The sequence below is a fragment of the Oreochromis niloticus genome, linkage group LG6, assembly GCF_001858045.2.
Source record: "Oreochromis niloticus isolate F11D_XX linkage group LG6, O_niloticus_UMD_NMBU, whole genome shotgun sequence".
In the NCBI taxonomy this organism is placed as follows: domain Eukaryota; kingdom Metazoa; phylum Chordata; class Actinopteri; order Cichliformes; family Cichlidae; genus Oreochromis; species Oreochromis niloticus.
Window position 1 is genome coordinate 13,773,720 of NC_031971.2, and position 15,131 is coordinate 13,788,850.

A 15,131-nucleotide genomic window follows, 5' to 3' on the forward strand; every position below is an offset into this window, starting at 1 on the left:
ACTCCTTCCCTATTGGTGGGAAAATGTACCATGTCGACCAGTCAAAAAATGATACGGCAACATGTGGCATTTGGTTGTTGGGAAGAGAGGGAAGAGAGAGAGCGATAAAGAGAGAGAGAGTTTTGATACGTGAGAGATTTGTGACGTTTATCGTGTTTGGAGTCTCAAGTTAGTGTGTTGTCTTGTGTAGTTAGTGTGTAGTGTAGTCGTTTTGTGTTTTGTGTGTCAGTTCTACTAGTGAACGTTACAGTTGCTGCAAAAAAGCCACCAAAGGCAGATTGCAGTGTAAACGCAATCAATGACGTTTAAACGAAAATAATGGTAATATGAGTGATCCATATGGTCACAAAGAATAGAAGAAGTTCCCCGGCTTTCATTCAAAATGTGTTTATCGCCACCGACACATTAAACTACTTAAACAGTCAGTGCTGTTCTCCATGCCTGTCTGACTTGATGTTATTAGCACAAACACTTTAAAGGTGATCATTTAGGACTTCAGCAATAATACACACAGCAATGTAGTTAGCAATAAAACAGTTTTATTGGGAAATAACTTAAAAAACAAACAAACATCTGTCTCCTATTTTTTTGGCACACAGGAAAGAAGCATCAATATCTTATCTAACTTACTTCTTTATTTTTGGTTTTTTTTTTCAACAGGAGAAGAATATCTCTAACAAGTTGATTTGTTAACATTTGCACATCTTAATTTTTAAGTGAAATCCTTTTGGAGTATTTTGTGTGGTGCGTTTTTCTATGTCTGAACAAAAGGGGAGCTAAGGTGTCTTTTCACATGGTCTTACTGAGGTGATGCGAATTGAAACATGCATTCTTTTTTGGGGGGGGGGGGGTGCTGGAAAAGCTTAAAAACGGATCTTGAAAGTGCTTAAAAAGTGCTTGAATTTGACCCTGAAAAAAGCGTACGAACCCTGGATCTTAATAGCTCCACTGTGGCCATCCAAACACTGGATAGCAGAAATCATCCAGCTTCTGGTGGACGAGTCATGGCCACTCCCCATCCGCAGGGACCTTCTGTCTCAGGCGTGTGGGGAGATATACCATCCCCATCCAGAACAGGTTGCTCTCTGGGCCTGGCCCGTGAGAGGTGGAATTTGAAGGCAGCAGGCATGCCTCCGAAGGTTATTGAAACCGTTCAGAATGCCAGAGCCTCCTCCACTCGTTCCATTTACAGCAGTAAATGGCGTGTTTTTGAAGAGTGGTGCCATGAAAAGCAGATTATCCCTTTTCAGTGTTCAGTGGTGGAGCTGTTGTGTTTTCTTCAGGACTTGCTGGACAAAAGGAGAGCTTTTTCCACCATAAAGGTCTATTTAGCAGCTATTTCAGCCTGCCACGTGGGGTTTGGTGATAAACCTGCTGGTCAGCACCCCCTTGTATGTCGCTTCATGAGAGGGGCGCGTCGAACGCTCCCAGTTTCTAGACCACTGGTCCCTTTATGGCAGGGGTGTCCAAACTTTTTTCACTGAGGGCCACATACATAAAAATATAGGAGGGGCTGGGCCACTTACTAGAAATTAGGTATATAACCTTAACTGTAGCGTATTAAAGTTAGAAAAATCATTTAAAAGTGGTCAAATGTGTTATATTGTTGAATATAATTAAAGACAAAACTGCCTTCATCACAGCTTTCCATAGATGGATCTTTATTGATTTATTCAGAAAAAGCTTTGGTAGCTCATTCTCAGAACAGCAGCAGATTTCTTCTTGGACAGAAGATTTACAGCACAGAGAAAAAACAATAAAGGGGAAAATGGGACGGGTACATTTCAAGCTTGTTATTTAAGTTCTTAGGCTTAGCAACACACCTGTTAACGTTCGTTTGAAACGGTTATCAACATTAACAGACTGAACTGGACTTAATAACATGAGTCCATATAATTTTAGTAAATTATTCTGGTGAGTATCAGCTGCGCTGGGTATGTAAATCGGGCCATCCAGCCACGGTGCTCATCGTACGCCACTCGTGTCAAAAATCCGGACAAATGTCACTTGATCAAGGAGCAGATCTGCATCAGATGAGATCAGCTGACTTTGCATGTGCGTGCGCTGTGCACTCTGTGTGTTAACAAGAAAAACGCATATAAGAAAGTGGTGCGCAAAAGCAGGGCAGGATTGATGTGCATTATTGATATTTGAAGCATGTGTACCTGCACATGCATGCTTATTAACACACGGGTACTGTGGAATATATTTTTTACTCACCTAAAGCGCTCGTGCTCTCGTCCACTCCCTGCAAAAAAAATTAGCAGCTGTGCGGTGTCTGTGGCATCGGTGCTCTCATCGCATGCGATGGAGTAAAAATCAAAAGCACAGCTTTATCAGACAGTTGCAGTTTAATGTTGGCTGGCGAGTCTTCAATGCGTCGCACAACTGTATTTCTGGACATGCTGACGTTGTTGAAGTCCTGCACTTTTTCCGGGCACATTATTTCGGTGACTTTAACGAGGCAGCGTTTTATGAGGTCTCCATCTGACAAAGGCTTGCCATGTCTTGCGATGAGTTGGGCGACCTCACAGCTGGCTATTGGAGCCTTTTCCTGGACAATTTGAGCATGAAAAAAATACTGTTGCTGACCCCGCAGGACAGCTACCATTTGCTTTAATTTCTGCTCTCGCTCAGCACCAGTGTAGGATGCATAGGCCTGATGTTTGGTTTCATAATGACGTCGTACATTATACTCTTTCATAACTGCCACAGTTTCAGTGCAGATCAAACAGACACACTTCCCCTTTAATTCTTTGAAGAAATATTCACTCTCCCACCGTGTCTGAAATTTTCTGCATTCACTTTCGACCTTTCGCTTCTTTGGTTCTGCCATGTTTGGTAACTTGGGGGTAAATTTCTTCTGTGATTGTCCTTTTTGGTGGAGCAACTGCCTTGATCAACAGTAGCTCCCCCTGGTGTTAAAACTAAGAAGTGCAATACACTCAAGCAAAAGTTGAAGTGCGGGCCATTTTCTATTCTATTTATAAAATTACTTGAGGGCCAATTAAAAATGGGCCCGCGGGCCGGACTTTGGACACCCCTGCTTTATGGGATCTGTCAGTCGTTTTGGACGCCCTCTCCCACCACCCCTTTGAGCCCATTGGGGCAGTGGGGTTGAAGTTTCTCTCTCTTAAAACCACTCTGCTGTTGGCTCTAACCACAGCCAAGCGAGTTAGTGAATTACAGGCTCTGTCTATTCACCCCTCTTGTCTACAGCTGGCCCCAGGACTCACTAAAGCACGCCTGAGGCCTAACCCTGCCTTTGTCCCTAAAGTGTTGGAAACGTCATACAGGTGCTCTACAGTAGAGCTCCTGGCTTTTCACTCCCCTCCGTTCTCTTCAAAGAGGGAGCAGAGGCTGAACACTTTGTGCCCTGTGCGGGCGTTGGGGACTTATGTTGACAGAACAGCTGGATTCAGGAAGTCGGATCAGCTGTTTCTTTCCTGGGCCTCCCCTCACAAGGGCAGGCCCTTATCACGCCAGAGGCTAGCTCATTGGATTGTAGAGGCCATAGCTCTGGCTTATAGCTGTAAGGGCTCGCAGGCCCCCCTGGGACTTCGAGCTCACTCCACTAGGGGTGTGGCCACATCCTGGGCTTTGTTCAGAGGTGTATCAGTCCAGGATATTTGTGCGGCAGCAAGCTGGGCTACGCCGCACACGTTTGTCCGGTTTTATCGGCTGGATGTTGCACAGTCATCCCTAGCTCAGGCAGTGCTGGATTCTGGTGCCTCAGGTTCGACCTGAGGTCCTGGAGTAGTACTGGAGAGTAGCTTCGGGAGCTGGCGCAATCCGGCAGTGGGCCATATCTCCCATAGTGAAACACCGAGCGAAGAGTGAGGTATTTCACCAACACTTCCCTCCTTGCTTAGGCACGGAAAGAAATCTGCTTGGAATGAGTTAGGAGGAGCTGGTCGGCCGTGTTAGAATGAGGGGGCGGAGCCCTGAGCACGGCTCGACAGGTCTGTCAGAGACAGACGTGGTGTCATTGGAGCTTCCGTAGTTGGTCACGCCGAGGCGATTCCCATAGTGAAACACCTCACTCTGTTATCAAAGAACCAGGGATTACGTTAAGTAACCCAACGATTTAACGTCATTTTAACGAGATTAACGCTGACAGCACTAGTTTCCGTGTCTCTTTTGGGATTCATTGTGGGAAGAGAGCAACTGCAAGCAGACCCTGTAAAAGTAAAGGCTGTGGTCGACTGGCCCGTACCCTCAGACAGGAGACATCTGAAAAGGTTTCTGGGTTTTACCAACTTCTATTACAGGTTTATTCGTGGTTTCAATAGAGTTGCATCGCTACTAATCAGTTTAACCTCTCCCAAGCACCCTTTTCAGTGGAACTCTGCAGACAAGTTCAGACAGCTCTCCACCACATCCACATTCTCACTCAACCTGACTTAAGTAAACAGTTCCTAGTGGAAGTGGACACCTCAGATTCAGGTGTGGGAGCAGTCCTCACCCAACAAGACATGGAAATATTTGTCCATGTGTTTTTTTCACTCATTACGTCTCTCCTGCAGAGAGAAACTACAATCTGGAGCTGTTGGCCATGAAGACATTGCCTAGAGGGCTCAGAGCATCCATCCATTGGTCCATCCATAATCTGGACCAATCACAAGACTCTCGCATGTACTAATGGACAGACTGAGCATGCTAACATAGAGCTGGAAGTTGCTGTGGTGCATCATCTCTTCTAGGGGATTTAATAGGAGTAGAAAACAAAAAAAAGGAAAAAATCGAGCAATTCCAGACAGGATGATATTTACTTTTAAACAAAATTAGCACAATACTGATGGATAAATGAGTACTTTATTGTGCCAACCCAAATTGTGTACAAAGAGCTAAACTTTTTATTCAGTCATCATTTTCCTTTTTTAGCACATTTATATGGCGAGTCATACAGAAAGACTTTCAAATATTTTTAGAATTGCAAATTCGGATTAACAAAATCTCCAGAATTATTGCTTTAATGGTTAATTGTAGGGATTAATTGAAGAAAGTAAATATTAAAAAATGATATAAATTTTATTATGTTTATTTACTTATAATAGTACCTGATTTCAGCGTAAAGTCACTGACATTTTAGCTTTCAGAAAATGTCAATATAAAAGTGAGTGTAAATTCAAAATGTGAAATATACATGCTTTTATAGATTGTTTGTATCGTCAATTTCAGGTGTTTCAATCGCTGTTCTCAGACTTTGCCAGAACGCTGGGATCTGATCTTCATCATCAGGCCACTCCAGGTACGTCCTGGAGTTCATCACTTTCCGCAGCCTGACGAACTTTTTGGGGATGTTCTTTTTGTCAATGGGCTCCAGTAGAATCAGCACAACTGCGTCATCGTTTTGATCAAACAATCTAAAATGGGTGTAGTCAAGCTCGTACTTGCACCACTCGCTTCTGACAAAGTTCTGGGAGAGGATGAAGAGCGTTCTGTGACTCTTCTCTATAGCGTCCATGATGTTGTCTAGGATCCATCCTCCGGGAACAAAGTCTCTCTTGTGGAGGCAGAGTCGGAGGGGCGGTTCCGACTGCTCGAGGGCCGGGATCAGATGCGCCTCCACCCAGCCGGAGTCCATTTCACTGTAGGACACAAAGGCATCGTACTGGAGCACTCCCTTCTTCAACTTTGGCTTTCTCTTTGCTTTTAGCCATGCCCAGGTCATCTTCATGTACCACACAACGCTGAACTTATAACACAGACCTGCAATGAGCACACACAGCACCAGGATGCCTAAGCAGAGCAAAGAAATCGCTAAAGCTGTGTGGCACTCAAACACTGACGGCTTCACATCTGATACTCTCTCCCCCCTCACTGCATCGGGAGAGTCACAGATGTAAGACTTTAAGTCGCCTCTAACTACAGTTTCGTGGTTCATCAAGTCATTTGTCACAAAATCTACAAAGTCACATGAACAGACGTAAGGGTTGCCAGCAGCTTCCAGAACCCTCAGGCTCTGGTAATCATGCAAGTTTTTACTGCTGAATTTGGCCAAGTTGTTGTCTTGAATGGAGAGAACTGCGAGGCTGAGGTATAAATGCCCATCAGGAAGATTTCCAAGCTTGTTGCCAGAGATGTACAGCTCTTTGAGAAGTGGCAATTCAATATTAAAGACAGTCAGTTTATTTCTGGATAAATCAAGGATCTGTAGGCTCTGTGGTAGGCAGGATGTCACCTCAGGAAGAGAAGTTGACGAAAGGTTTAAGAACTTGAGACTTGCTGGCCAGGAACAAGTCAAAGGCATGCTGTCAAATGAGTTTCTACTCATGTCGAGGTTTTCCAGCTTTACTAGTTTAGTGAAAAGCTCGCTGTTGATTAAAAACAAACGATTTCTGCTGATGTTGAGTGTGCGGAGATTTAGAAGGACATCCTCCTTTCCATAACACATCATTTCCATAAATGCACGATCCACGACTGTGTTGTCACTGATATCCAAAAACTCCAGGTTTGTGAAATGGATAGTGGATTGGCAAGGAATGGCAAACACCTTGGAGTTTATCACAGATGCCCTTCTTACTACAGTCAGTATATTTTGCATAAAACTGAGTTCAGGAAAACGGTAGAACCAAACAATATCAATGTTTCTGAGAAAAATGACCTCCAAGCCTTTCAGGTTTATGTCAACAAAAAAGACTTCTTCATCTTCAAAGAATTGTGAATCTTCAATGGCAACACTGGTGAGTTCAGAGCCTGACAAAAAATGTGCAAGTTGTACACAAGCTGACACAGACATGTTCACATTTTTAAAACTAAGACCTGTAGCACCACGCTCGATAACCACATGAACTGGGGACATTTGCAAACGTTTTTCAAACTGTGTGTCAGTGAATGTCACTGTTGTGTTTGGATGAACAACGTCTAACAATATAGCTTGTACTACTCTTAAATCTCTCTGAAATACTCCATTGAGACTAAGTGTTACATGGCTAATGGGTCCAATTTGTCTCAGACTTCCGTTTTCATACACTTGCAGATGATTTCCTTCAAAAACAAGTTCTTCAAGACCAAAAAGGTCAGAAAAATCCCTTTTACTGACAGACTGAAGGAAACGACCTCCAAAATGGAGGGTCTTCAAGCTCCTCAGTGGCAGGAAAAGGTTTCCCTGACCAAGTGTTGAATATTTGTTTCCCAAAAGATTCAAGTAGTGGAGAGAAGTCAGGTTCTGAAACCAACCAGAAGACAAAGTCTCCAACTGGTTTGAGGACAAGTCCAGTTTCTCCAAATCAATCAGCGGGTGAAATGCGTCTTCATGGATGGTTTTGATCCTGTTGTTATTCACGAACAAAGCCCTCAAAGCGGCATATGAAAGAAAGTCATCTTTCATTATCGTCTCCAGTGCGTTAAAAGAGAGATCGAGCTCAGTGATGAGTTTTGAAGCGGCTGCAGGGACTTCCCGAAAGTTTTGGCTCGAGCAGTCGCAGGATGTGTGTTCACAGTGGTGACACTGTTGACTGGTGAGCGACGAGCACTGAGATACTAACAGGACAAACACGAGAAACATCATGACTTATTCTCCTGAGTGCCTGCGAAACACAAACAAACACAAAATTTAACTCACAGCTTTTCTTTCAGGTGCTGGTGTGACACAATCTAATGATAAAAACAGCCATGCTAACAGCTTTGGAGCACAGCTGGAGGCTTCGTGCTAATGTCATGTCAGGCTTGTTTTCAACTCAGTCCAGTAGTCCACTTTAAGAAGTGGTGGAATATCTGATTCACATTATAGATGTGTTCTGTTGACATCTGTAGCAAATCTGTGATGCAGTCATATCAAAATCTCTGAGGAATGTTTACACTGTCTTTAAAAAATATTTAATCTGTGCATTTAAAAAAAGAAAACAATGGAAATGGTAAATATTCTTGAAAATTAATTTAATCTTAATTTTTTTGATATTTTTATTTGTTTGTCATTGCATTGTTTAAACTTATTTAGCGGTGGCAAAAGTACAGACTTTCTTTACTCAAGTAGAAATACTGATACATGTGTTAAACATACTCAAGTAAAAGTTGAAGTACTGAAGCAACGTTTTTACTCAAAAGTGAAAAAGCACAGTAAAAGTAAAAAGTAGCTCCTTTTCGCCTCCTAAGACCCAAACTCTTTCGTGGCATGCATTTTTAATTTCTCTTTGCTATTTGGGCTGATTGGCACATGATGAATGTAAAAACAAAGAATTATCTTTTTTTTTTTTTTTAAGCTGATTTTTGTTTTCGAGAAAAATGAGATCCACATATGAGGACATTCTCTTTAAATTTTGATAAAACAGTGGCAGTATAATGTCCTCGTAAGTGGATATCAGGCCCTTGTAGAGCAAAATTTAGTATTTTGGTCAAGACAACCCAAAATGTGGTCCTAGGAGGTTAAGGACAATTCTACAAGCCATTTTTGTACAAAAGTAGATTTATTAATATAATAATAAAATAATATTAATACATGAGCATACAAATCTTATTCAAATCTAAATTGTAATTCTAATGGATGTACTCAGCTTGAATATGTTATGTAGGACACAAGCAGTGAAAATAAATTTTCTGTTGCCTACATTGTAGAGGCTGACTTTGCTTCCACATCTAAACAGTAAAGTGAGCACAGTCAAGGGTTACAGTGGGATTCAGCAGATGGGGGAACCCTAAGATCTGTGTAGTTGGGCAGCACAGGGAAAAGAATCACAACTCACAATAATTTCTAATATGAGCTTCAGAAAAGTTTCTTTATATACAGGCTGTGATCAGCAGCCCTACTGCTCTTTGTGGATTTACACAAGTGAATTCAACAAGATGTCAACAGATGTTTCACAGATGTCTTTGCTTAGCTCCATTTCCTACACTGACACTAAACACTTTATACCTATTTTTATACTAGGTAGGTAGGTAGGTATACAACTGATATAAAGTCAGAATTCAATGAATGTATCTAAGCATAATCAGCTTAAATGCAAATTGATCTCTGCAACGTTAGATTTGCAGTTCATCAAGCGTCACTGAGCAGTCCTTACCTTTAAATCTAATCCTGTCCTCTTACATCTTTCTCCATCTCTGAGTGAAGTTAGCTCTCTTTCTTTTCTCTGCCTGTGAAATACAGCAGCTGGACCTTTAGCTAGCAGCACACAGTGAGACAAACTGCACACAGACAGTTTGTGTGTTTGCTGATGTTTGTTGAGCTGATAGAAACGTTGCATTTCTGCCTCTTAAAAAAAAACCCCTCATTCCCCTTTTTCTTCCTCACTAGCAATTTTTTGACTTCGTTACTTCCCACCTCTTAAATCGACTGATCTAAAAACAGGTTTAACCGGGTTTAGAAGAGAAATTAAGAAAAAATAACTCGATAAATCTCGCTGTGTTGCTCACAGGTGAAATGTCCCGTCCTCCTTCTGCACAGCCAGGACACTGACTGATTTGTAAGTGCCCTGCACTACTTCTCCTGTTTGTCACTAAATTATTTCTTCATGTCTCACATTGGGCCTGTCATATTTGGAAGCAGAGAGACAGAAATAGAGTGACAGTTTCCCTGCAGGGATTAGAGATAAGAAGAACAGAAGCAAGTTATTAGTTTCTCTGGTGTCTCATTTCTTTCGTATATTTTGTCGAGCATTTGAATAAAATCTGTTTATGTTCAAATGCCCGAGAAAAATGACAATTGTTAAATATTCAAAAAACATAAAGGGAAGAAAAAGAGAAAAGGTGCATTTAGGCTTAGGTCATAAAGACTTTACTCAATCCTGTGTGAGAATGAGCCTGAAAGAGTGTGACTGTAGCACTTGTTCATTTTGTTAGATTGAGGGACAAAAGTTAAATAAACCGCAGGTAATCCAAAATAAATCTGTGTCAGCGCCACCTTTCAGCCAACCTCAGCCCTCCTGTGATAAAATAAAGAAAATGAATTTTATAATCACACTAACAAACAGCATTCATTGTTGTTTGGTGACATAAAGTGTTTTTGTATATGACAATCACTTGCTGAAGTTTTTAAAATAGTTATGTAACAGTAATATCAATATGGACTTGGCAGGTTGCTTATTTTGACCAAGATTGCAACATTTTAAGAGCAGAGAATCTGACACATGTCAGTATTTAGACAACAGGAAATTCAAGTTCTACTTTTTTCTGCATGATGGTAAAGTTTTAATGTCGACTTCCACAAAAAAAGTTGTTGCGGTCAGTAAAAGCAGAACACTGCTGTGGAAAGATGCCATTAGGGAAATACAGCTTCATCCACAAAAACTTCTTATTAACCTTTATAATGGTTTGACTGAACTGCACTTAAACTCTGCTATGTTTTAGGTGTGGTACATGTCTTTCCAGATGTGCAAGATGCCAATTCCATATGCGTTGATGCATCCACAGAGTATCAGAGATGCAGAGTTTTGCACTGGGAATAATAAGAAGCTGGGTAGTCTCTCATCTTCAGTGGAGAGGGCAGAGGATCCAAGTTTTTCAAAAAGAATTAAAAATTTTGTTTTGTCTGACGACAGAACAGTTTTCGTTTTGCCTCAGTTCATATTAATTAAAAATAAAAACAAAATAATGGTTTGTGGCATTTGCAAATCACTGCATTCTGCTTATATTTACATTTTACATGCTTTTCAGCTACTGAAGACAAACTGAAGGCAGAGACTCACAACCAGTTAGCAGCTGATGGTGGCTTGCACCAAAGGCGAAGCAGAGCAAATGCTGATGTCAACGGGTTCTACCCTTCCAGCAATTACTGACTGAAAACTTTCATACAAGTATTAAAAACAATCTTTATTATAAAAAAATAATCATATTTTTTCCAATTTCTTTTGAAAATTGGCCATTTGGATAAAAATGACTGTAATTCTTAATCGGTTAAAGTGATCAATTTTATTCAAGCCTTGAATTAAAGCTGAAACTCTACACTTGCCTTATTTGATTTTAAATCCATTGTAGTGGTGCACAGAGGCAAAATTACAACACAAAATGTGTCATTGCCCAAAAATCTTGTGCACCTGACTATATCATCACTTTTGAGTTTTTCACATATACATAAATTGTCTCAGTTACAGGTTGTGGTACTTATGATAACTGTGAAACATTCCAGTGAACTAAAACAAAAAGATCACTTTGCCTTTTTTAATCTTTATTGTATACAAAACAATTCTGACCTGTAATAGACCACTCACTTATCTCTCATTAGTTTTTATGTAAGCCTCCACTAGAGTACATGCATTCATGGAGGGAAAAAAAACCTTAAAAAGAAAGAAAAGAGCAATTCCTGACACCATTCAAACTAAGTTAGCACAATACTGAAAGATATATAAGTAATATGTAGCTCCAACCCAAGTTATGTACAAAGAGCTAAGCTTTTTTTTAGCACATTTATATAACAAGAGAAAGATTTTTAAAGGATTTCAGAAATACAAGGGCAAGTTTTAAGAGATTCCAAAATTATCTGTATACAGCCTTTTGTACTTTGTTTTTACTGTCAAATGAAAGGAATACTTAAGAAAATTGAGTTTTTAAAAAGATTGACGAAATTGAATTCAAAATAGGTCATGCTGTCTTTGATAATACTCTTAAAATATCATAATAAAATATAATAGTCTTAAAATACATTCGTAGCGTAAAGTCACTGACATTGTAGCCCTTAGAGAAGGTAAATATGTGTGTGTACAATCAAAATTTTAAGTATAAACCCTTTTATAGATTGTCTTTATTATCAATTTCAGATGTTTTAATCGCTGTTCTCAGACTTTGCCAGAACGCTGGAATCTGATCTTCATCGTGAGGCAACTCCAGGTACGTCCTAGAGTTCATCACTTTCCGCAGCCTGATTTTGACAAAGTTCTGTCAGAACAGCAGTTCTGACAGCTCGACTGCTGGGAGTCGAGCTTTTTGTCTCCACCCAGGTCACCTTTGTTTACCCCACAATGCTGAACTTATAACACAGACCTGCAATGAGCACGCACAGCACCAGGATGCCTAAGTAGAGCAAAGAAATCGCTAAAGCTGTGTGGCACTCAAACACTGACGGCTTCACGTCTGATACTCTCTCCCCCCTCACTGCATCGGGAGAGTCACAGATGTAAGACTTTAAGTCATGTCTAACTACAGTTTCGTGGTTCATCAAGTCATTTGTCACGAAACCTACAAAGTCACATGAACAGACATAAGGGTTGCCAGCAGCTTCCAGAACCCTCAGGCTCTGGTAATCATGCAGGTTTTTACTGTTGAATTTGGCCAAGTTGTTGTCTTGAATGGAGAGAACTGTGAGGCTGAGGTATAAATGCCCATCAGGAAGATTTCCAAGCTTGTTGCCAGAGATGTACAGCTCTTTGAGAAGCGGCAATTCAATGTTAAAGACAGTCAGTTTATTTCTGGATAAATCAAGGATCTGTAGGCTCTGTGGTAGGCAGGATGTCACCTCAGGAAGAGAAGTTGACGAAAGGTTTAAGAACTTGAGACTTGCTGGCCAGGAACATGTCGAAGGCATGCTGCCAAATGAGTTTCCACTCATGTCGAGGTTTTCCAGCTTTTCTAGTTTAGTGAAGAGTTTACTGTTGATTGAAGACAAAATATTTCTGCTGATGTTGAGTGTGTGGAGATTTAGAAGGACACCCATGCCATAACACATCATTTCCATAAGTGTAAAATCTGAGATTATGTTGTCACTGATGTCCAAAAACTCCAAATCTGAGAAATGAATAATGGATCGGCAAGGAATGGCAAACAACTTGGAGTTTATCACAGATGCCTTTCTTACTACAGTCAGTATATTTTGCATAAAACTGAATTCAGGAAAATGGTAGAACCAAACAATATCAATGTTTTTGAAGACGATGACATCCAAGCCTTTCAGGTTTATGTCAACACGAAAGACTTTTTCTTCATCTTCAAAGAATTGTGAATCTTCAACAGCAAAAAAAGTCAGATCAGAGCCCAAAGAAATATTCATAAGTTGTACACAAGCTGACACAGACATGTTCACATTTTTAAAACTAAGACCTGTAGCACCACGCTTGATGACCACATGAACTGGGGACATTTGCAAACTTTTGTTAAACTGTATGTCTGTGAATGTCACTGTTGTGTTTGGATGAACAACGTCTAACAATATAGCTAGTACTACTGCTAAATCTCTCTGAAATACTCCATTGAGACCAAGTGTTACATGGCTAATGGGTCCAATTTGTCTCAGACTTTCGTTTTCATACACTTGCAGATGATTTCCTTCAAAAGCAAGTTCCTCAAGACCAGAAAGGTCAGAAAAATCCCTTTTACTGACAGACTGAAGGAAAGGTCCTCCAAAATGGAGGGTCTTCAAGCTCTTCAGTGGCAGGAAAAGGTTTCCCTGACCAAGTGTTGAATATTTGTTTCCCAAAAGATTCAAGTAGTGGAGAGAAGTCAGGTTCTGAAACCAACCAGAAGACAAAGTCTCCAACTGGTTTGAGGACAAGTCCAGTTTCTCCAAATGAATCAGCGGGTGAAATGCGTCTTCATGGATGGTTTTGATCCTGTTGTTATTCACGAACAAAGCCCTCAAAGCGGCATATGAAAGAAAGTCATCTTTCATTATCGTCTCCAGTGCGTTAAAAGAGAGATCGAGCTCAGTGATGAGCTTTGAAGCGGCTGCAGGGACTTCCCGAAGGTTTTGGCTCGAGCAGTCGCAGGATGTTTGTTCACAGTGGTGACACTGTTGACTGGTGAGCGACGAGCACTGAGATACTAACAGGACAAACACGAAAAACATCATGACTTATTCTCCTGAGTGCCTGCGAAACACAAACAAACACAAAATCAAACTCAGAGCTTTTCTTTCAGGTGCTGGTGTGACACAATCTAATGATAAAAACAGCCATGCTAACAGCTTTGGAGCACAGCTGGAGGCTTCGTGCTAATGTTATAAAGTAACGTGATCGGGAAATTACAGTTTGACTGTTTGAGTGATCATCAAATGAACTGTAATGCTAATGCGTGGACTAATTTTAGCAGACATCCTAAACAAGCACAGAACATATATACACATATATATAGATATAGATAGACATAGATATATAGATATAGATATATAGATAGATAGATAGATATAGATATAGATATAGATATATATAGATATATAGATATAGATATAGATATATAGATAGATATAGATATATAGATAGATATAGATATCTATATATATATAGATATCTATAGATATCTATAGATAGATATAGATATATATATATATATATATCTATATAGATATATAGATACAGTATATATATATATATATATATACACATATATATACATATATATATATATACACACACATATATATGGAGAGAGAGAGAGGAATGTTCGCTGTCTTACTCACAGATGAAATGTCTCGTCCTCCTCCTGCACAGTCAGGACACTGACTGATGTGAAAGTGTCCTTTACCACTTCTCTTATTTGTGACTCGATTATTTCCTTATCTCATACACTCATCCTGTCACATTAGGAAGTGGAGATCCAGAAATAAAGCAACAGACGTCTGAGTGCAGTAAACTTATTACAATGTTTAAGAAACCAGGTTCAGATGATTTGATTTTTTTGCCATTTTTTGAAAATGGGTACGCTGTGATTAAGCGATGCTTCATGTACTAAGGGGCCCAAAGTGCGGCAAGAATTTTTTTGCATTTCATTTCAGACTTTTTTTTTTTTGAGTTTAGCTTTAGTTGCCAGAGTGGGGTTTCTCGTTTCAGCTTCGTCTTTATTGTTTGAAAATGTTTAGTTTTCAATAACTTTAATGTTATTTGTAGTTAGTTTGTTTGGAGGGGATATGTGAGAGGTAAGATTTAGGAAATCAGTGCAGACATTACAATTGAAACAAAAGTTTTCAAAATTTGATGACTCACAGTCTTAGAGATTCAGAGTCTCAATAAACACCTTCATCACTGCATCATCAGGTGAGTTAGGCTACGTCCACACTAGCGTTTTCAGTCGTTTTCACAGAGTTGAGCGTCCACATTGAAACGGCCCAAAGGGCTCACGTTCCAGTCCTGCGCATGCGCATAAGCGAGTGAGAATTAAACAATTTGAAGGAAAGCTATCTGGAGCATGTACAAACTGATATTAATCTTTTTTAGGGCTGTCAAAATTGACAGCAATCAAAACAACTGCTGTATAATGCCCTCCGCTAT

At 40.2% G+C, this 15,131-nt stretch overlaps 2 protein-coding genes and 1 long non-coding RNA gene across 5 annotated transcripts in view; all 3 read right to left on the reverse strand.

Annotated features, from left to right (window-relative positions):
• Nucleotides 1-1,832: 1,832 nt before the first annotated feature.
• LOC112847215 (uncharacterized) lies at nucleotides 1,833-2,252 on the reverse strand. Its single transcript, XR_003220647.1, has 2 exons — nucleotides 2,221-2,252; nucleotides 1,833-2,073 (listed from the first exon to the last, which is right to left on the reverse strand). It is a non-coding gene; the product is annotated as an uncharacterized LOC112847215 (long non-coding RNA).
• Nucleotides 2,253-4,796: 2,544 nt separating this feature from the next.
• The window catches only part of LOC102077009 (toll-like receptor 2), a 28,439-nt gene continuing 18,104 nt past the window's right edge, over nucleotides 4,797-15,131 (reverse strand). For 2 of the 3 annotated variants that reach the window (XM_025907624.1, XM_025907625.1), the window contains one exon: nucleotides 4,797-6,575. In XM_025907624.1, the coding sequence (XP_025763409.1) occupies nucleotides 5,153-6,575 (1,423 nt within the window). In that variant the 3' untranslated portion in view covers nucleotides 4,797-5,152. Of the gene's footprint in view, nucleotides 7,533-14,323; nucleotides 14,418-15,131 lie in introns of those variants that run through there. The other variant, XM_019360103.2, reaches the window with a different exon arrangement.
• LOC102076284 (toll-like receptor 2) lies at nucleotides 11,435-14,903 on the reverse strand. The gene is given in 2 exon segments (XM_019360104.2): nucleotides 11,435-13,736; nucleotides 14,847-14,903. A coding segment is annotated over 1 exon segment (1,947 nt). The 5' UTR covers nucleotides 13,718-13,736; nucleotides 14,847-14,903; the 3' UTR covers nucleotides 11,435-11,770.